This window comes from Ovis aries, chromosome 15 (genome assembly GCF_016772045.2).
Source record: "Ovis aries strain OAR_USU_Benz2616 breed Rambouillet chromosome 15, ARS-UI_Ramb_v3.0, whole genome shotgun sequence".
In the NCBI taxonomy this organism is placed as follows: domain Eukaryota; kingdom Metazoa; phylum Chordata; class Mammalia; order Artiodactyla; family Bovidae; genus Ovis; species Ovis aries.
The window spans coordinates 77,319,464-77,341,433 of NC_056068.1; the positions used below are offsets into that span (position 1 = coordinate 77,319,464).

General features: G+C 39.3%; 2 protein-coding genes and 1 pseudogene across 2 annotated transcripts; all 3 read left to right on the top strand.

Annotated features, from left to right (window-relative positions):
* Positions 1-2,400: 2,400 nt before the first annotated feature.
* LOC101105276 (olfactory receptor 4C11-like) lies at positions 2,401-3,312 on the top strand. The gene has a single exon (XM_004016768.5). It carries the CDS (start codon positions 2,401-2,403, stop codon positions 3,310-3,312), a length of 912 nt encoding a protein of 303 aa, XP_004016817.2.
* A 6,800-nt stretch (positions 3,313-10,112) lies between these two features.
* Positions 10,113-12,397, top strand: LOC105602382 (olfactory receptor 4P4-like; annotated as a pseudogene).
* An 8,136-nt stretch (positions 12,398-20,533) lies between these two features.
* Positions 20,534-21,466, top strand: LOC101102009 (olfactory receptor 5W2-like). The gene has a single exon (XM_004016472.5). It carries the CDS (start codon positions 20,537-20,539, stop codon positions 21,464-21,466), a length of 930 nt encoding a protein of 309 aa, XP_004016521.2. The 5' UTR covers positions 20,534-20,536.
* Positions 21,467-21,970: the final 504 nt, after the last annotated feature.

The window sequence follows — 21,970 nt, forward strand, 5'->3', positions numbered from 1 at the left end:
ATTTGTATATTAAAATAGTTCACATATACATTTGAATGTATATACATACATACATATCTGAAAGCCAGCAGAATATGTAGGGAACTAACTTTTACTTCTGGTTTATGGGCTCCCCTGCTGTCTCAGATGGTGAAAAGTCTGCCTGCAATGTAGGAGACCTGGGTTTGATCCCTGGGTCGGAAAGACATCCTGGAGAAGGGAATGGCAGCCCACTCCAGTATTCTTGCCTGGAGAACCCCATGGACAGAGGAACCTGATGGGGTTCATGGGGTCACAAAGAGTCTGGCAGGACTAGTGACTAACACTACCATGGGATTGGTTAAGTACGAATTTTTGAAGGGCACTTTTCTCACCCTGTAATACAATGAAAGCTCCAGACATTTTATTATACAGATATAGCCATACAATAATTAATTTTCTAATAAATATTGAATCAATCAAATTGAAAGATTATTTGAGAATAGTGTCAATAGTTATGGGCTTCCCTGGTGGCTCAGTGGTAGAATATGCTTGCAATGCAGGAGATGTGGGCTCGATTTCCTGGGTCAGAAAGTATTTCCTGGGTCATTCCAGTATTCTTGCCTGGAAAATCCCATGGACAGAGGTGCCAGGTGGGCTACTGCTGCTGCTGCTGCTGCTAAGTTGCTTCAGTCGTGTCCGACTCAGTGCGACCCCAGAGACGGCAGCCCACCAGGCTCCCCCATCCCTGGGATTCTCCAGGCAAGAACATTGGAGTGGGTTGCCATTTCCTTCTCCCAGGTGGGGTACAGTCCATGTGAATAAGAGTTGGACATTGACTTAAAATAGTGATATTTATATTATGAATCCCCTGGGCATATATTTGATGAAACTATTAAAATAAGCACAAGCTATATGAGAAGAGTTTATTAAAAATATTTTAATTAAGATGAAAATTAGATTTTTAAGACTTTTATATGTTAATTTTGGGCTCCCTTGGTGGCTCAGCTGGTAAAGAATCTGTCTGCAATGAAGGAGACCTGGGTTTTGTATCTGGGTTGGGAAGATCCCCGGAGGAAGGAATGGCAGCCCACTCCAGTATTCTTGGCTGGAGAATCCTATGGAGAGAGGAGCCTGGTGGAGTCCATGGTGTCACAAAGAGACAAGCATGACTGAATGACTAACATCATGTTTATTTATAACTGATAAGTAGATAATTACACTACAAATACAGTTTAACTACATAGAAGAGGCTTTTAAATTAAAACAGGAAAATCAGAAAATATAATAAGATGATTGAGATTATATAGATATATGCATATAGGGGAGAAGGACATGGCAACTCACTCCAGTGTTCTTGCCTGGAGAATCCCAGGGACAGTGGAGCCTGGTAGGAGGCCGTCTATGGGGTCGCACAGAGTTGGACACGACTGAAGCGACTTAGCAGCAGCAGCAGAATGCATATAAGGAAAAAGTAAAGGAGAGCAAGGAGATCTATTTTTATGTTGAATTTCTGAAATACATTTTAAACAAATTTGAAAGAGATAGAACTTGAAAGAATGCAATCTTCTAGACGATAGTGATAGGAGAATCAGATATGAAGAAAGATAGTACACAGGTTACAGAAATATAGGAAGTGAAGTAACAGGCTGGATCCACAGAATTTGAAATTTACTAGCATGCAAATAACGTATGTAATGGCTTATATCAAATACATAGCAACTTGAAAATTATTGTTAGCCTCAATGATTTGTTCAAATATCTCATGGCAATGAAGGTGAAGTTATAACTGCAATGAAGCTAAAGATGGAAAAATAAGTTTTTTTCTTAATTATAACCCAACAAAGATACTGAGAGATCAGAAATAATGGTACAAACTGTCGTTCAAATAAACAAATATATTCAGTCAGGAGAGAATCTCCAAATATATTATTTCTAAATTATATAAGGATATTATTATCAGTAATTGATGAGCATACACATTATATGCACACATATGTATCATATGCATATGCTTAATAATGTATCTGTTTAATTCTCTATCATATAAAAAAGAGCCTCAAGACATTAACATGATCTTATCAAGATCATGAAGCAAATTCAGGAGTTCTCAGACCATGGCAGAATGCACAAACACTTGAGGGCTTTTTCCCCCACAAAATAAGTCTTGGCAACCCATAAGAAGACCTTGAATCAATGCCAATGTTTAAAGCATGTCAACATTAAAAAAAAAAAATTCCTGAGTGAGTATAGTCTGAAAACTATAGTATAGTATGAAAACTTTGAGAAACACTAAATTATACGTTTGATGAAATTAGAACTCTAAACGTTGCAATTCTGTATCCAAATAAACTGCTATTGCCAAGTCATCGTTTCTCCAACTCTTTTTTTGCAGATGAACCACTTTTCAGCTGTGTCTGTTCTATATTCACCATAACCGTGATGGAGAACAGCAGTGTGAGTGAGTTCATCCTGCTTGGGTTAACACAGGATGTACTAAAGGAGAAAGTAGTATTTGTTATCTTCTTATTTCTATACCTTGGGACTCTGTTGGCAAACTTCCTAATTGTGATGACCATACGATATAGCCAGACACTTGGGAGCCCTATGTACTTCTTCCTTTTCTACTTGTCCTTTGTTGATGCCTGTCTTTCAACAACCACTGCCCCTAGGCTAATTGTAGATTCCGTATCTGAGAAGAAAATCATCTCCTACAATGAGTGCATGACCCAGATCTTTGCATTTCACTTCTTCGGGTGCATGGGGATCTTGGTACTTGTCCTCATGTCCTTCGATCGCTATGTGGCCATTTGCAAGCCCCTGCGGTACACAGCCATCATGAGCCAGCGTGTCTGTGGTGCCCTGGTGAGACTGGCCTGGATGGGGTCTTGTATCCATTCTTCAGCACAGATTCTCTTGGTTTTGAAATTACCCTTCTGTGGCCCCAATGTTATTGATCACTATTTCTGTGATATGCAACCTTTGTTGAAACTTGCTTGTGTGGATACTTATGTCATCAACCTACTCACAGTGTTTAACAGTGGGACCATATGCATGGCGAGTTTCTTGTTGCTGCTTATCTCCTATGGTTTCATCTTACATTCTCTGAGTAACTGTAGCACAGAAGGAAGAAGGAAAGCCCTTTCCACATGCACCTCCCACATTATTGTTATTATCTTATTCTTTGTACCATGTATATACATATATGCTCGCCCTCTAACTGTATTTCCAGTGGACAAGATGGTGGCTGTATTTTACACTATTTTAACACCCTTACTCAACCCTCTGATTTACGCTCTGAGGAATGCAGAAGTCAAACAGGCCATGAGAAAGTTATGGTGCAACAAAGTCTGACTCGAGATGGCGAAGAGCAGAAAGATGCCAACTGCTAATTCTGTCAGAGTTTAAGTATAATTGGACTGATGGAAAAGAGAAAATGTTCTCATTCTATTGTGGACAGTATAAATGCGTTCCAGTGGGGCATTTAGGGGAATAGGCAGAATGAGCACCTGGCAAAATCTGTATTATTTTAACCGATGTCTCAGAGAGACAACATGAAGTCCCATCCATTTGTGGGGCACAGGCCCATTCCTCTTGTCAGCTGTCTGCTTCTATGTTTCTGCTTGTGAGGCACATCCTGTTCTTTCTGTAGGTTTACCTTCTGGTTTTGTACATTATTTTTTTTATTTTTCTTATCCAAGTTTAATAGTTTGTCCCTGATTTCTATCATCCATTTTGTTGGTAAACCAGCTCTGGGACTGCTACGTCTGTATCACATACTTTCTGGCTCAAGAGTCAATCGCATAACATCACTCCCAGAAACATATGCTCCCCAAGGAACATAAATATCAACTAGTCAAGCCTCTTTATTTGGTGCTTGTCTCCCCTTTGTAATACTCTTAAAAACTAGCTTTTTCTTTGCCTGCGTGTGTACAGGGAAATAATGCATCACTTCCTATTCAAATCAGATAATTCTAGTTATAACAAAGATATTCACTGTATTGATACATAATTTCTCTGTATATACATTAATATGTTTTGTTCATCATGCTGATTATTATTTTCATATTTCTTAGTTTTTTATATATATCTGTTTTTGTAGTTTAAATTCATGGACACTTCCCCATCTTTGGTTACTTCTGAATGGATGACCATTTTATAAAGCTGTTAGAGTTATAAAATCTAACACCTATGGATGAGATCACACATGTGAAAAAGGCAATAACTGACAAATACAACAGAACTAATGTCATAATGTGTGTGTGTGAGCTCCGTTGCTCAGTCGTGTCTGACTGTCTTGAGACCCCATGGACTGCACCCTGCCAGCCTCTTCTGTCCATGGGATTCTCCAGGCAAGAACACTGGAGTGAGTTGCCATTTCCTTATCGAGGAGATGTTCTTGACCCCGTGATGAAACCTGCGTTTCTTGCATCTCCTGCATTGGCAGGCAGATTCCATGCCACCTGGGGAGCTCTTATTCTTCATGTATCTCACTAAATTTGTATTCTTGTTTGAGTACTGTTAACTAATGAGTATCAGCAGTAGGAGCCAGCCCACAAGGAAACAGACATTGAGTCTACCTCTGAGAATAAATATAATCCAGACTATTTTGCTATAGTTGAAACTCCAATACTTTGGCCACCTGATGTGAAGAACTGACTCATTGGAAAAGACCCTGATGCTGGGAAAGATTGAGGGCAGGAAGAGAAGGGGATGACAAAGGATGAGATGGTTGGGTGGCATCACTGGCTCAATGGACGTGAGTTTGAGCAAGCTCTGGGAGTTGGTGATGGGCAGGGAAGACTGGCATGCTGCAGTCCGTGGGGTCACGAAGAGTTGGACATGACTGAGCGACTGCACTGACTGATTTTCCTACAGATCTGAAAACTGGACTATGAACTGTGGCAGATGAGCTCATACAATGCCACTCTGAGATGTTCTGCATGAGCGTGTCTCTTTGGGAGTCTCAGCACTCATGGACCTTCAGACTCTGACAGTCAAAACGTGGAAGATCTGATTATAGCCTCTTCTGTTAACAGCTTCTCATGGTTAAAGATAGTAACTGGTCTTCTTGCTGTGATCATTTCTAAGGATCTTTGCAAGCCTGTTTCCTGTCTCTCAATTACTGTTCTTCTGGATATATTCATAGCTTATACCCTCAATCCTTTTGATTTATCATTAAAATGTATCCTCTCAATAATGACTTTTCAGACTACTTCATAAAATTGCAGCACCCATCCAGTAACCTTCTGTATCTCCTATTCCTCCACCTCTGCTTAATTTTTCTCCTTAACACTTATTCTCTAACCTGTCATACAGTTTATTCATTTTATTTTCTGGTTACGATGGTAGGAATTTGTGTCTTAAAAATAACATTACATCTTTGGTGCCTAGAATAGCACCTGGCATAGTGTAAATGGTCAAGTACCTGTTGGGTAATAAATAAATAATTGTAGAAACATATATAAACCACCAGAGGCTAGAGAGTGGCACGGAATGGATTGTCTGTCTTACTTCAGAAGAAACCATTTTATAATACCAAATAATAAAAAGCAGAAGGAAAAGTAAAGAATATAATTATGAAGAGAAGACACAGAAAGCCATAATCTGGTCCTTTGACTAGAAGAACAAAATTAATATTCCCCTGTCATGTGGTGGCATTTACATGAGTGCATATATTTGTCATAAGTTATTTACTGTATGTTTAAAATGGTGCAGTCTATTGTATGTAAATCATACTTTAAGAAGTTCATTTAAATATAAAAGTATGTAAAAACATTTTTCTTTCCATTTTTCTCTTCTCCCTTCCTTTGTCTAGTGACTGATTTCAAAATGCTATAGGAATTATAGATAATTAAATTAGTAGTTTTCATTGTCATTAGGTATATTTCACTGGTATCATCAGGATTTATATAATAATTAACATACCTAACAGTAACAGTTTCTAGAATATGAAACTAGGAGAAGTTAAGAAATTTGCTTAAAGCCACAGAAACATAAGTCCTAAAGCTAGAATTCTTTTAGATCAGATCCATCTGAACCTTTCCCTATACTCAGAGCTGCCTCTGTCATTGGGAAAGATTTGACTTAAAGGACAGAGTCTTTGGTAACTTTTTGTAGTCTATACCTCCATGTGACTTCGAAAGTGTGTTTTTCCTTGGAGTAGGGTACATGAGTGCAGCTCTTGGTAACTGGAATGGAAGGTGTCCCATTCATTAGGACAGAGTAGGAGAAGAGGAGGGCTTTCCGGGCAGAATCTCCCATTTGACAATCTTGTCTGGGATTTATTAGCCTCATGGTTTGCTGTGATTCTGGATTAACTGAACTAAATAGCTCATTTAGCAAATCCTTCAGGGTTGGGTGGGAAGGGTGAAGACATTTTTTCCTTCAAAGCCTCAGCAAAGAACTTTTCATGAAATCCCTATAAATATCTGTTGGAGGAAGAGGAAATGTTTAATTCACATGCTCTGCCAGGGAAGGATTTGGGGTAATGAATCTGGCTATTTAGAGATAGTTTTATCACAGACTAGTGGGAATATTTCCTATTTATTCTAGAAATTTATAAGAGCAGAGTAAGAAACTTTCTGCCAGTATTACAGACCCTTTCGAAAAGAGTCTAACTCAGGCCTTCTAGGAAGTGTTGGTATCTATGGAGTCTCTTCGCTCCCTGTAGGTCATGGGACAGAAAGCAGAGTGGACCCATTTGAAGTACAATGTACACGTTGCAAATACTGAGCATGATTCATCTTCATAGCAAATCAGAATTGAAGGAGCAAGAGCTCATAGCTTTATCCTTTTGTTTTTCCCCCCCACAAAGTAAAAAGGTAAGTTTTCAAGTCCAACTGGACAATTTCCTTTTTGTTGCCTCCCATTCAAGACTGGGTTTTAGTTCAGTTGCCTCTGTCCAGTTCTGTCTCCTGAGAAACCTCAAGTTCAAGAAACACATTTCGGTTGGCGATGAGAGGATTCTAATATTTGGGAGCGCCTCTTCTTTTGATGCTAAAGCTGAAACGCCAGTACTTTGGCCACCTCATGCGAAGAGTTGCCTCATTGGAAAAAAGACTGATGCTGGGAGGGATTGGGGGCAGGAGAAGGGGACGACAGAGGATGAGATGGCTGGATGGCATCACTGACTCGATGGACCTGAGTCTGAGTGAACTCCGGGAGTTGGTGATAGACAAGGAGGCCTGGCGTGCTGCGATTCGTGGGGTCGCAAAGAGTCGAACACTCCTGAGCGACTGAACTGACTGAACCGAACTTTTTTCATTACTTCCCTTGTGGCTCAGACGGTAAAGCGTCTGTCTACAACGCGGGAGACCTGGGTTCGATCCCTGGGTCGGGAAGATTCCCTGGAGAAGGAAACAGCAACCCATTCCAGTACTCTTGCCTACAAAATCCCGTGGATGGAGGAGCCTGGTGCAAGCTACTGTCCACGGGGTCGCAAAGAGTCTGACACGACTGAGCGATTTCACTTTCACTTCTTTCATTCAGCTGAGTTCAGTTGCTCAGTCGTGTCTGACTCTTTGCGACCCCCATGGACTGCAGCATGCCAGGCCTCCCTGTCCATCACCAATCTCCGGAGTTCACTCAGACTTATGTCTATCAAGTGGGTGATGCCATCCAGCCATATCATCGTCTGTCATCCCCTTTTCCTCCTGCCCCCAGTCCCTCCCAGCATCAGAGTCTTTTCCAATGAGTCAACTCTTCCCATCAGGTGACCAAAGTATTGGAGTTTCAGATTCAACATCAGTCCTTCCAATGAACACCCAGGACTGGTCTCCTTCAGGATGGACTGGTTGGATCTCCTTGCAGTCCAAGGGACTCTCAAGAGTCTTCTCCAGCACCACAGTTCAAAAGCATCAATTCTTCGGGGCTCAGCTTTCTTCACAGTCTAACTCTCCATCTCTGCTTAATGCAACACTGGCTCAGGCTCAATTCTTAACCAAAAGGGGACATATTGAAGGGAGCAGAGGTACAATATTCTATGCCTACACTTTTCTTATTTACAAGGCATAGCGATAGGAAAAGGACAAGGGCACAGATTAATGATATGCAGTGGGTATGCACTGATCCTGGTGATGTTGTGATACTTATTGTCCTAATTATTACATTAACATTTTCTGTCGGGGACACACTATCACTCCTACTTACAGCCCCAAATTGCATTCTCCTTTTGGGATTGGAGTAAGGGATAATATGAGGACTGGAGAAGAGAAAAATCAACTCTCCAGTGAAAACCTGGGATAAACTACTTTTTATCCCTAACATGGGTCTTTGCTCACCCTTGCCTAGTGAGATTTGCCCTGTCTCATCCCCTAATTCTTCTTCTTTTTCTGGCTCTTTCTCACAATCAAAATTTCCCCGTTTGCTCTGATTTCTGCCACCGTTCTCTAATCTCTCTGTCCCTTACTCCTTACTATTATTTTTCAGATATATATCTAAAATGCTGATTTCTTTGTTTGACCCATCTGGAAGTTTGCACTCATTTACTAGTCAGGACATGCACTGAGCATGTCGGAGGTTTACTTCTTTACCTGCTTAGACAGAGAGGGACAAAGAAAGGGACAAGGTGGAGTCTTTTTTTTTTTTTTTTCTCGGTTTGAAGGAAGACCAAAAGATGAATAAGCCCTGCGCTTAAGGATCTTTTTCTGTGAGTCTGTATTTTCCAAAGTTCTGCTCAACTATTGCAAGTAGCGCAGCACTGATTCAAATATTAAGGGAAACTGAGGCTTGTACTACTGTTTAAAAAATATGCTAAACTAAGAGTTGCATTTTCTACAGTTTTGCTTCTCTAGTTTTTTATAATTTCTATTATAATTTTAATAAAAAGTATCTTTAAATTTGTTTATATCCTGTGATCAGTCTTCCACATAAATATAGACTAGGTGTGAATTTCACTTTTGTTCTTGCTGTAAGGAAAATAGACCCAGCAGTATTAATTTCACTTAGCAGCTGAAGAAGGCTTAGAGAGGGTGAACCGTATAGTATTCAACAAAAATCAAACAGAACATGTGAGCTTGTATCATTAGATGATGGATCTATCAACATATCCCATTGTTTCTCAATGATGCCATTAAACAACAGCCAATTACAATTAACACTATTTGATGCAAACAATGATTTTATTCTGGAGAACATTTGGTTTTGGGTAAAAGTTGATTTTTTCAACATATTCACTCTGTTCTCCTTGGTTTACTATATCAAAAAGCTGCCACTGTTCTAAAAGTGTTTAACTAAATAGGTCATTCTTTGTGTTCAGTTCATCCAATGTCAAAAAAGAAAAAAAAAAACAACCCCAAAACAACCTACTAGCTCTAAGGAGTATCAACAGAAACCTCTGAAACATATATTTATAGAAATTAAGGTTAAAGTGAATTTTTATGTAGCAATAACCTTTCTTCCTATATTCACATGGTTCACATTGTTCTTAACTTCTCTGTTTCCAGTCTCTCCATGTTCTGGATCTTTATCACACATGACTACAAGGAGAGTCACTGAAAATATTTTTCAACTAATACAGGTATGCTCTGCTGTGACTAAAAGCATTTTTCAAAATTTTCAAAAATAATATTTAGTTCCACTGAATGTATAGAATGTTCATCTGAAATTGGGACTTTGTACGTGATTTACATGCACATGAAGAAGTGGAGAGATTTTCTTAAGTATTTAAATAGCCATTACATAGTTGGCTAAAGGCTGGGATGGAGAATGACTTTATGTTTTTTTACAGAGATGGACAAAAGCTGGAATTTCTATGGTCAGTTAATGTTGTTGCATAGTTCCCAAGACCATGAACTCTGGTATCAGAGTCAGGCTCATCTTAGTTTGATTGCAACTTAATATCTTAATGATTTGGTGCAAATTACTGAAACCTCTTGCTTTTATTTTACAAGTATAAAATGAGTATCAGAATACCACCTCTTGGTTGGGTTGTTATGTTCCAGAAATAATTACTATTTTATTAAATAATGTTCAAAATAGGTTGCTCTGAATATCGAATGATAGATTGCTTATAGTAAATTTTCTGTGACCTACATCTTTGCTCAATGTACAATAATCCAAAACTTTAAATATGCAATTAAAGATGTATTATGTTCTGTATTGTTTCAGATGAACTGAATTTCTGTTGTGTCCTCTGAACTCTACTCAGCCTCATGGAAAACCAAAACAATGTCGCAGAATTTGTTTTCATAGGGTTGTGGGGAAATAAGAAAATAGAGCTGCTGTTCTTTTCCTTGGTCCTTCTCTGTTACCTGGCTGCCTTATTGGGGAATTTCGCCGTCTCTCTCACCATCACCTGCAGCCTTCTAATGCACAACCGATGCACTGCTTCCTCCGTCACCTTTCCCTCAGGGATGTCAGCTACACCTCCACAGTGGTCCAGCCCCGGGGGGCTAGGCCCGGTTGGATCCAGGGTATCCGAAGCGTGGATGGCGAGGCAAGAGAGATATATAGATATAGAGAGAGATGAAGAAAGAATTTGAAGTTAAGAGAATAGAGGAGAGAAAAGAGACTGATATTCCTTGGTTTATGCAGAAAGCCAATAAAGCCTCAGACAAGAGACTTGCTCTGTTCACGTAGGCCATAGGCGCCCTCTTGAATAGCGGAAGGTGCCCTGCCTTGGGCTCCTTCTCGTGTGGGTCTTAGAAGCCTGGGCAGGAGAGTGAACTCAGAGGGCCCCTACACTCCAGGAAGTCAGCCTGAAAAGATAAAGAAAGAAACAAAGACAGACATGGGGGAGCCAAGCGATGATGAGGCAAGGCCCAAAACTTTATATTCCAGGGGAGCTTATATACCTTGAGCTGAATATAGAGAATAATGGAAGATGCAGAGTCATGCAGGGTCAGAAGTCCTGACCTTTATTGAGACCAGGCTTTCTTTCTGCACACCTTTTCATATGCAAAAGTTTTACATGATTTACATCATCTTCTGGCCAGGAGGTCTGCTAACATTTTATGACCCTTTTTTTCTGATAAAGCTTAATTAACCAGAAAACTTATTTTCTTAAGGTGATTCTTCTAAAGTCTAGTGCCGCTCCCTGAAAGCACTAGATAAAGTTGCATTCCTATAGGGCAAAGGTGCGGTGGGCTATGAAAAGGAAGGAATTTATTAACTCAAGGTTTAATGTTGTAAATATCAAGGCTACTTACTTATATTTCTGTATATCAACTATATTAATTAATGCAATCCAGGTACACAATGAAAGATATGAAAACTTGGTGGCAAGTATTGGCTCAACAATAAAATCCTTAACCAGTTCTATTCTAATGATTTTTAACTCCTTGAAAGGCGCTACATTCCTAGAATGTTTTAAGCTTCCCATGCCTCTCACAGTTGGGAGGCTGTAAATAATCACATGGGTAACTGCAGGAGTCTGAACAAACCTGTCAGGCAAGCTAAAAAGTCATCAGAGGGGTTTGGATTGGAACACTCTATTATGCCCAGGAAATTTATTAACTAGAGCTCTAAGTTGATTTTCTTCAGAGAAAGGTGGTCGGGGATAGCCCCTGTTAATGTCAGAGGAGTGTAGTATAACAGACAGATTTTGGTTTCAGGGGTAGATGCTCGAGCAGATCCAGGGGACCCCTTGAGTCCTGATCCACCTTGCCCATCAGGCCTCTTCTGCATGACCTTGTCATGGGTGAGGTTGGGGAGTCTCTCGAGTCCTGACTCGCCTTTGCCTGTCAGGTCTCTTCCTCATGACCTTTGCCATGGGTGGGCTCTCCCATGTTGGCTCCTGGCAGTGGTCCCCAGGCTAATCAGGGACTTAGTTGCAGCATGAAGAAACATTTCCTATAACAACCGTATGACCTAGCTCTTCATTGCCCACTTGCTGGCAGGTGTGAAAATACTCATCTCAGTGTCCTTGGCTTTTGACCACTACGTCGCCATCGTCAAGCCCCTGCACTACATGGTCATCATGAACAGACAGAGGTGTGACATGTTGATTGTCCTGGCCTGGGCTGTGGGTTTTTGGCATTCTATTGCTTTACTTCTCATGGTACTCAAGTTACCTTTCTGTGGTCCTAATCAGATAGATCACTACCTATGTGATGTGAAGCCTCTTTTGAAAATGATGTGCAAAGATATTCATGTTGTGAGTATCTTAGTGATTGCAAATTCAGGAATGGTTGCGGTTGTCATATTTCTTGTTCTAGTAACTTCTTACATAGTCATACTATATAACCTTAGAATGCATTCTTCTGCAGGGTGAAAAAAAGCTCTCTCAACGTGTAGTTCTCACATAACAGTTGCAGTGTTATTCTTTGTGCCCTGTATCTATACTTATGTTCTACCTGCAGGGAGCGAGAACAAGAACAAGGACATCTCTGTGTTTTACACTGTGATTACCCCCATGCTGAACCCTCTCATCTACACCCTGAGAAACATGGAGATGAAATTTGCCATGAGGAAGATATGGCCTAAAGTGACACATTAAGATTTAAAGTAAATAGGGTGATATTCATTACAGTTTAGAATTCATGTCTCGTCTCCAGGACCTGTGTCCTTTGAGGTATTAGAAGAAAACATACACACTTTCTTTGAGGAATTGAAATAAATGTCATCTGGCATTCAGTTCAGTTGCTCAGTCATGTCCGACTCTTTGCGACCTCATGGACTGTAGCACACCAGGCCTCCCTGTCCATCACCAACTCCTAGAGTTTACTCATATTCATGTCCATTGAGTCGGTGATGCCATCCAACCATCTCATCCTCTGTCATCCCCTTCTCCTCCTGCCTTCAATCTTTCCAGAATCAGGGTCTTTTCAAATGAGTCAGTTCTTCGCATCAAATGGCCAAAGTATTGGAGTTTCAGCTTCAGCATTAGTCCTTCCATTGAACACCCAGGAATGATTTCCTTTAGGATGGACTGGTTGGGTCTCCTTGAAGTCCAAGAGACTCTCAAGAGTCTTCTCCAACACCACAGTTCAAAAGCATCAATTCTTTGGTGCCCAGCTTTCTTTATAGTCTACCTCTCACACCTGGCATTAGGTTAGCCAAAGAAGCATGCTGCTGTGATTCAGACTACAATCTTCACTTTAAAGGAGCCAACTAGTTTTGCGTGTGACCACTTGGAGGAATGCAAGAATTGTCCTTTTAAAGTACATCTCTTATTGTACAATTGGCCTGCCCAATAATTGCAGAGGAACCCTATTTTCCTTGGAATAAAATCCAACCTTCTCACTCGTGCATTAGAAAATTAGGTATAACTATCTAATTTCATAAATCATCACATTGAAAGAAATTATGGGGTTACAATGAGACTGTGTGGTCAAGGAAACCTGGGTGACTCCTCAGTTTGTTTGGTTTTATGCCTTTCTCTTAGAAATTTGTTCTAATTCTAATGTTTTTGAAAATGAATGTCTATGGAATGAGATAATATTATGCTTCATAAATGAACTATGAATTGGGTTACCATCTCTTAAATTTTGCTTGGGATATGGCTACAAGAAACTCATACTAGGTTCTTTCTTGTTTCTTTATCTTTTTCCCCTCAATTCCCTTTCATTAGATGCTTTTATCCAGCTACATTGGGCCCCTCTACATTCTCTGAACTTACCTTAAAATCTGGCAATCTACGACTTTTTTTCTTCTATTTTCTCTGGCTAGGATCCCTCTACTCTTATGTTTTAGGGTTCATGTCTTAAATATTATTCACATTTCAGATATTTCTTATTCAGGAATATTTTGCAGATCCATAAATAGACCAGAAGTGTTTCCCTTTTGCTTTTCTTTTCTTTTTATTGGTTTTCAGCTATACATTTACTGTATACCAAATAACTCAAACCTCATACTACTATTTTTTTTGTGTGTGTGTGTGTGAATTGCATTTTCCCTGTTTGACTGAGGCAAAAATTCTGTATCTTTCTATTTCTTTGTACCTCTGAAGTTTCTTATAATAAATTTGAGACAAATTAAACTGTAATTAGCTTCCCTGGTGGCTCAGAGGATAAAGTGTCTGCCTGCAATGTGGGAGGCCCGGGTTCAATCCCTGGGTTGGGAAGATGCCCTGGAGAAGGAAATGGCAACCCACTCCAGTATTCTTGCCTGGAGAATCCTGTGGACAGAGGAACCTGGAGAGCTACAGTCCACAGGGTTGCAAAGAGTCAGACATGACTGAGCGATTTTACTTTTACTAAACTGTAATTAGACATTTACAAAATTAAATTCAAAGACTCTGTATTCTATTTTTTAATATGAATATATATATATTGTTCTCTTGTATATAAAATTCACCTTATTTATTAATAATATGTCAGAAAGACTAAAAATTAGCATAAATTCCATACTATACCAGACAGGGAATGCTGAAGAAATTATATTTTTCCCCATTATATATTCTTGGCATTTATGTAGAAGACTAGTTGGCCATAGGTGTCCATGGGTTTATTTCTGGGCTGTCCGTTATGTTTTTGTACCAGTACCATGCATTTAATTTACTGTTGCTTTGAATATTGTATGAAGAGTGGAATTGTGATACCTTCAGCTTTTTTTTTTGTTGTTGTTGTTCAAATTTGCTTTGTTAATTTGGGGTCTTTTTGTTTCATATGAATTTTAGAATTATTTGTTCTAGTTCTGTAAAAATTTCATGGGTATTTTGATAGGAATTGTATTATATTTCTAGATTGTATTGAATAGTGTAGATATTTTAACAATATTAATTATTATAATTCAAAAGCATAAGATGTGTTTTCATTTATTTGCATTGTCTACAATTTCTTCCATCATTTTCCTTTTTAAAATTTTTTTTCAGAGTGTAGGTTTTTTACTTTCTTGGTTAAGTTTATTACTAGGCTAGTTCAGTTCAGTTCAGTCGCTCAGTCATGTCCGACTCTTGTGACCCCATGAATTGCAGCACACCAGGCCTCCCTGTCCATCACCAACCCACGGAGTTCACTCAAACTCATGTCCACCGAGTCGGTGATGCCATTCAGCCATCTCATCCTCTGTCGTCCCCTTCTCCTCCTGCCCCCAATCCCTCCCAGCATCAGAGTCTTTTCCAATGAGTCAACTCTTCGCATGAGGTGGCCAAAATTTTGGAGTTTCAGCTGTAGCATTAGTCCTTCCAAAGAACACCAGGACTGATCTCCTTGGGACTGGTTGGACCTCCTTGCAGTCCAAGGGACTCTCAAGAGTTTTCTCCAACACCACAGTTCAAAAGCATCAATTCTTTGGCACTCAGTTTTCTTCACAGTGCAACTCTCACATCCATACATGACCTCTGGAGAAACCATAGACAGACCTTTGTTGGCAAAGCAATGTCTCTGCTTTTGAATATGCTATCTAGGTTGGTCATAACTTTCCTTCCAAGGAGTGTCTTTTAATTTCATGGCTGCAATCACCATCTGCAGTGATTTTGGAGCCCCCGCCAAATTAAATTCTGACACTGTTTTCACTGTTTCTCCATCTATTTCCCATGAAGCGATGGGACCAGAGACCATGATCTTAGTTTTCTTTCTTTTTTTTTTTTTTAAGTGATTTTATTTTATTTTTCTTTTACTTTTTTTTTAAACTTCATAATATTGTATTGGTTTTGCCATAGATCAACATGAATCTGCCACGGGTGTACACATGTTCCCAATCCTGAATCCCTTTCCCACCTTCCTCCCCATACCATCCCTCTGGCTCAATTCTGAATGTTGAGCTTTAAGCCAACGTTTTGACTCTCCACTTTCACTTTCATCAAGAGGCTTTTTAGTTCCTCATCACTTTCTGCCATAAGGGTGGTGTCTTCTGCATATCTGAGGTGATTGATATTTCTCCCAGTAAGCTTGATTCCAGCTTGTGCTTCTTCCAGCCCAGCATTTCTCATGATGTACTCTGCATATAAGTTAAATAAGCAGGGTGACAATATACAGCCTTGACATACTCCTTTTCCTGTTTGGGATCAGTTTGTTGTTCCATGTCCAGTTCTAACTGTTGCTTCCTGACCTGCATATAGGTTTCTGAAGAGGCAGGTCAGGTGATATGATATGCCCATCTCTTTCAGAATTTTCCACAGTTTATTATGATCCACATGGTCAAAGGCTTTGGCATAGTCAATAAAGTAGAAATAGATGTTTTTCTGGAATGCTCTTGGTTTTTTCATGATCCAGTGGATGCTGGCAATTTGATCTTTGGTTCCCCAGCCTTTTCGAAAACCAGCTTGAACATCTGAAAGTTCACGGTTCACGTATTGCTGAAGCCTGGCTTGGAGAATTTTGAGCATTGCTTTACTAGTATGTGAGATGAGTGCAACTGTGTGGCAGTTTGAGCATTCTTTGGCATTGCCTTTCTTTGGGATTGGAATGAAAACGGACCTTTTCCAGTCCTGTGGCCACTGCTGAGTTTTCCAAATTTTCTGGCATATTGAGTGCAGCACTTTCACAAAATCATCTTTCAGGACTTGACATAGTTCAACTAGAATTCCATCACCTCCACTAGCTTTGTTCATAGTGATGCTTTCTAAGGCCCACTTGACTTCACATTCCAGGATGTCTAGCTCTTGGTGAGTGATCACACCATTGTGATTATCTTGGTCATGAAAATCATTTTTGTACAGTTCTTCTGTGTATTCTTGCCACCTCTTCTTAATATCTTATGCTTCTGTTAGGTCCATACCATTTCTGTCCTTTATCGAGCCCATCTTTGCATGAATGTTCCCTTGTTATCTCTAATTTTCTTGAATAGATCTCTAGTCTTTCCCATGCTGTTGTTCTCTCTTTCTTTGCATTGATCGCTGAAGAAGGCTTTCTTGTCTCTCCTTGCTATTCTTTGGAACTCTGCATTCAAATGCTTATATTGTTCCTTTTCTCTTTTGCTTTTCACTTCTCTTCTTTTCACAGCTCTTTGTAAGGCCTCCCCAGACAGCCATTTTGCTTTTTGCATTTCTTTTCCATGCGGATTGTCTTGATCCCTATTTCCTGTACAATGTCATGAACCTCCATCCATAGTTCTTCAGGCACTCTATCTATCAGATCTAGTCCCTTATATCTATTTCTCACTTCCACTGTATAATCATAAGGGATTTGATTTAGGTCATACCTGAGGTCTAGTGGTTTGCCCTACTTTCTTCAATTTAAGTTTGAATTCGGCAATAAGGAGTTCATGATCTGAGCCACAGTCAGCTCCTGGTCTTGTTTTTGCTGACTGTATAGAGCTTCTCCATCTTTGGCTGCAAAGAATATAATCAATCTGATTTTGTTGTTGACCATCTGGTGATGTCCATGTGTAGAGTCTTCTCTTGTGTTGTTGGAAGAGGGTCTTTGCTTGGACCAGTGCGTTCTCTTGACCTAACTTTATTAGCCTTTGTCCTGCTTCATTCTGTACTCCAAGGCCAAATTTGCCTGTTACTCCAGGTGTTTCCTGACTTCCTACGTTTGCCTTCCAGTCCCCTATGATGAAAAGGACATCTTTTTGGGATGTGAGTTCTAAACGATCTTGTAGGTCTTCATAGAACCATTCAACTTTAGCTTCTTCAGCATTATTGGTTGGGGCATAGACTTGGATTACTGTGATATTGAATGGTTTGCCTTGGGAAAAAACAGAGATCATTCTGTCATTTTTGAGATTGCATCCAAGTACTGCATTTCGGACTCTTTTGTTGATCATGATGGCTACTCCATTTCTTCTAAGGGATTCCTGCCCACAGTGGTAGATATAATGGTTATCTGAGTTAAATTCACCCATTCCAGTCCATTTTAGTTCGCTGATTTCTAGAATGTTGACATTCACTCTTGCCATCTCATGTTTGACCACTTCCAATTTGCCTTGATTCATGGACCTGACATTCCAGGTTCCTATGCAATATTGCTCTTTACAGCATTGGACCTTGCTTCTATCACCAGTCACATCCACAGCTGGGTATTGTTTTTGCTTTGGCTCCATCCCTTCATTCTTTCTAGAGTTATTTCTCCACTGATCTTCAGTAGCATAGTGGAAACCTACCAACCTGGGGAGTTCCTCTTTCAGTATCCTATTATTTTGCCTTTTCATACTGTTCATTGGGTTCTCAAGGCCGTGAGAACCCCATGAACCACAATAAACTATTACTAGGTAGTTTATTCTTTTTAATGTGATTTTAACCAGGAATTTAAAAAAAAAGTGTCCTCTTTGTTAGTTGATTATTAGTGTTAGAAAAGCAACAGGTATATACTAATCTTAAATCTTGTAACTTTGCTAAGTTCTTTTTTCTAATATTTTAAGGGTGGAGACATTAGAGTTTTCTATATAAAGCTATGCCATCTGCAAAGAGTGAGTTTTACTTTTTCCCTTTCAATGTGGATAGCTTTTATTTCTTCTTCTTGTCTGATTGCTGTGTGGGACTTCAATGCTTTGTTAAATATAAGTGGTGAGAGTAGGGCAGGCTTGTTTCATTTCTGATTTAACAAAAAGACTTTCTGCTTTCACCATTGAGTATGATGTTACCTATGGATTTGTCATAAATGACTTTTATTATGTAATGAGAAGTAATGGATCAATGAATTACAAGCAAATATATTTTATTTTTATTATTATTAATTTTTTTAACTTTACAATATTGTATTTGTTTTGTCATACATCAACATGAATCTGCCACGAATGTACATGTGTTCCCAATCTTGAACCTCCCTCCCTCCTCCCTCCCCATACCATCCCTTGGGTCATCCCAGTGCACCAGCCCCAAGCATCCTGTATCCTAAAAAAGAAAAGTATGAGTATGATTCTATGAAAACACAGGCTACATAGAAGGAAACCAGGAAAGAAAAAAAAAGGAAAAAAGAACTAAACAAATCATTGGTTGGATTATGGCAGCCACATGATAAGAGCAGAATTAACCTGGGAATTCTGGGCTTCTCTTACTTATGTAATGTACACATTACATTTCAGTAAAAAAGAAAACATGAACCAAGTGTGGTCATATCCTTACATGAGATGTGAAGGAGTCTCTTAAACACTATGAACAAATCTTAGTAAACGGAAATAATGAAGGGAGGTCTTTTGAGTTTCAGTAGGTTTACTCATTAGCTAAAGAAGGACGAAACCATTTCAGGATGGCTGTGAAGCACATCATGCAAAAAAATTTGCAGTTTTCTTTTTGCCACAGATCAATTTGATGACAATAGTGAAGTATGAAAATTCAGCCTGTGCCAAGTGGCTTCTGAATTCTCAGGGGAAAATGCAGAAGCAGAAGTACAATTAAGGAAATGTTTGCATAAGATCAAAGCAGAGGGACAGTAGCACAGGGATTTAAGTCCCAATGTACCTGGTAAAATAAGAGGCCATCTGCTTATTGTTCAGCTAGTCAAGACCTGCTCGTCTCAGGTAGGTTTCCAGCTCCTAACTTAAAGATATAGAAGAAAATACGTAACATTTTGAGGGAAACAAATTGTAAATGAACCATTTTGTGCCTGCCTACTCATGAAAATCTGAAATCAATGGCTAGAAATATTTCTATCTCAGAATCACAAGAAACTGAACTTGCTAATATCCACAATGCAACTGTTTATTTATTTTATTTTGCTTTTGCTTCACAGGAAATATTTACTCTTTTTATCATTGGAAAAGTGTATACATTAATTTAAAGTATGTTTTGCTTTATTAAACTAGAGTAGGTACTACAGTAAGAATAAAGACATGTACAAATTCATCCCCATGTGAACCACATGCCATATTTACTTAGCTCTGAGGGGAGAAAAAGTTCATTGCTTCCATTCTAGTCTTATAAACATTAAAATGTATACACACAGACACATATAACAAAGAGGAAAGTCTATGCATTTTAGAAACATTATTGTCCCTCATCTTATTTCTGCTTTAGTAACTAACGGGCCATTTAAAATCTAAAATGATGTGAATCAGACAATAAATTCTGTTGTTTTCACTTCCTTTTAGCTCTTTTTGCCCCACTTGTTAGAAGAGATTCACTTTTTGACAACTGCCACTCCACAAAGAGGTAATGAGCATTGTGGGGAAGCAGGAATAAATTTCTAGAAAATCAGATCCGTAACACTTAATTCACGTCCAAGCAAACACTGATCATAACATAAACTAAAGCCAGGAATATAATTATGTTTTATTACTAGTCATTGATATGCTCGCTGTTTCTGGAACTAAATCAAATGCTCTGAAACCAATCATGCTTTTTTGAGAACCATTAAAATCATTACCGTTTTTTTGTATCTACGTGACTATTGTCAGCCCTCATAAATGCTCAGTCCTATGTCTTACAGTCTGGTCTCTTTAACACTGGTGTCTCTCTCTTCTAGGTTTTCCTCAAGAGGGAAAGAGTTAAATTTCTCTAAATCTGCTCCCTGGGATGAAGAAACTAACACTCAGAGAAGAGCTTATAGAAAGTAACAAAACCTCATGAATGACATCTAGATTTACATCCCATTTCTCAAAGGTCTTTCTTAGAGACTTTCTTATTATTGCAGAATAGAAAGCCATGCCTCTTTAAAGAGTGGGTGCATGACTGAATAATTTTCTAAGTATAAAAAGACACTTACAGAAAAAATATTCTGTCTTATTTCATTTTGTAGATGCAGAAAAGTGTTACGCTTGCAAGTATCATTTTCTTGATCATTTCCTCCGAAAGTGTACACAAGAGCAAAGAAGAATGGACACAGGGAATTGCTCCTCCTTAACTGAATTCATTTTCTTGGGAATTACTGATAACACCAAGACCAAAGTGATTCTATTTACCATGTTTCTCCTTGTTTATCTCATTGCTCTTCTGGCAAATCTGGGAATGATCACCCTCATTAGGATGGATCCCCAGCTGCACACACCCATGTACTTTTTCCTCAGCCACCTCTCCTTCTGTGACCTCTGCCTTTCCACAGCAGTTGGCCCCAAGATGCTGGTGGACCTACTGGCTAAGAACAAACCAATTCCCTTCTATGGCTGTGCCCTGCAATTACTGGTGATCTATACCTTTATAGATTGTGAGTGTCTCTTGCTGGCAGTGATGGCCTATGACCGGTACAAGGCCATCAGCAGCCCCTTGCTCTACGCGGTCAGCATGTCCAGCAGGGTGTGCTCTCTGCTCATGGCGGGGGTTTACCTGGTGGGAATGATAGATGCTTTGATAAATACAACATTAGCATTCCATTTATGCTTCTGTGGGTCAAATGAGTTTAACCACTTTTTTTGTGATGTTCCTCCTCTCCTGTTGATATCTTGCTCAGACACACAGGTCAATGAGTTAGTGATATTCATGATTTTTGGCTTCATTGAATTAAGCTCCATTTCAGGAGTTCTTGTCTCTTATTGTTATATTATCTTATCAGTCTTGAAGATCCACTCTGCCAAAGGGGGGTTCAAAGCTTTCTCTACTTGCGTCTCTCACCTAACTTCTGTGGCAGTTTTCCAGGGGACGATGCTCTTCATGTATTTCAGGCCGAGTTCATCCTACTCTCTAGAAGAAGACAAAATGACCTCTTTATTTTACACCATTGTGATTCCCATGTTGAACCCTCTAATTTATAGCCTAAGGAATAAGGATGTGAAACAGACTCTGAAAAAATTGAAGGATAAATGGTTTTAAAAATTTATATTTTGTGTATGTGCATACATACACATCCATCCATATATGGTGATTGTTGATTTATTAAAATTAAATGGTAGGTTACATGAGAAACATAAATTCTATTTGAAATATATTTCTATTCCCCCCACCTGTCATGCTTCTTTATATTTCCAGAATTTGTACATGGTATTATTTTCTGGGAAAAACTTTTCTGGCTTTTTCAATATGTGAATTTTGTTCAGTTTTTAGTCAAGCACTATTTAAATTACACTAAAGATATACAGGAGATCCAACCAATCCATTCTGAAGGAGATCAGCCCTGGGATTTCTTTGGAAGAAGTGATCCTAAAGCTGAAACTCCAGTACTTTGGCCACCTCATGCGAAGAGTTGACTCATTGGAAAAGACTGATGCCGGGAGGGATTGGGGGCAGGAAGAGAAGGGGACGACAGAGAATGAGATGGCTGGATGGCATCACTGACTCGATGGACGCGAGTCTGAGTGAACTCCAGGAGATGGTGAT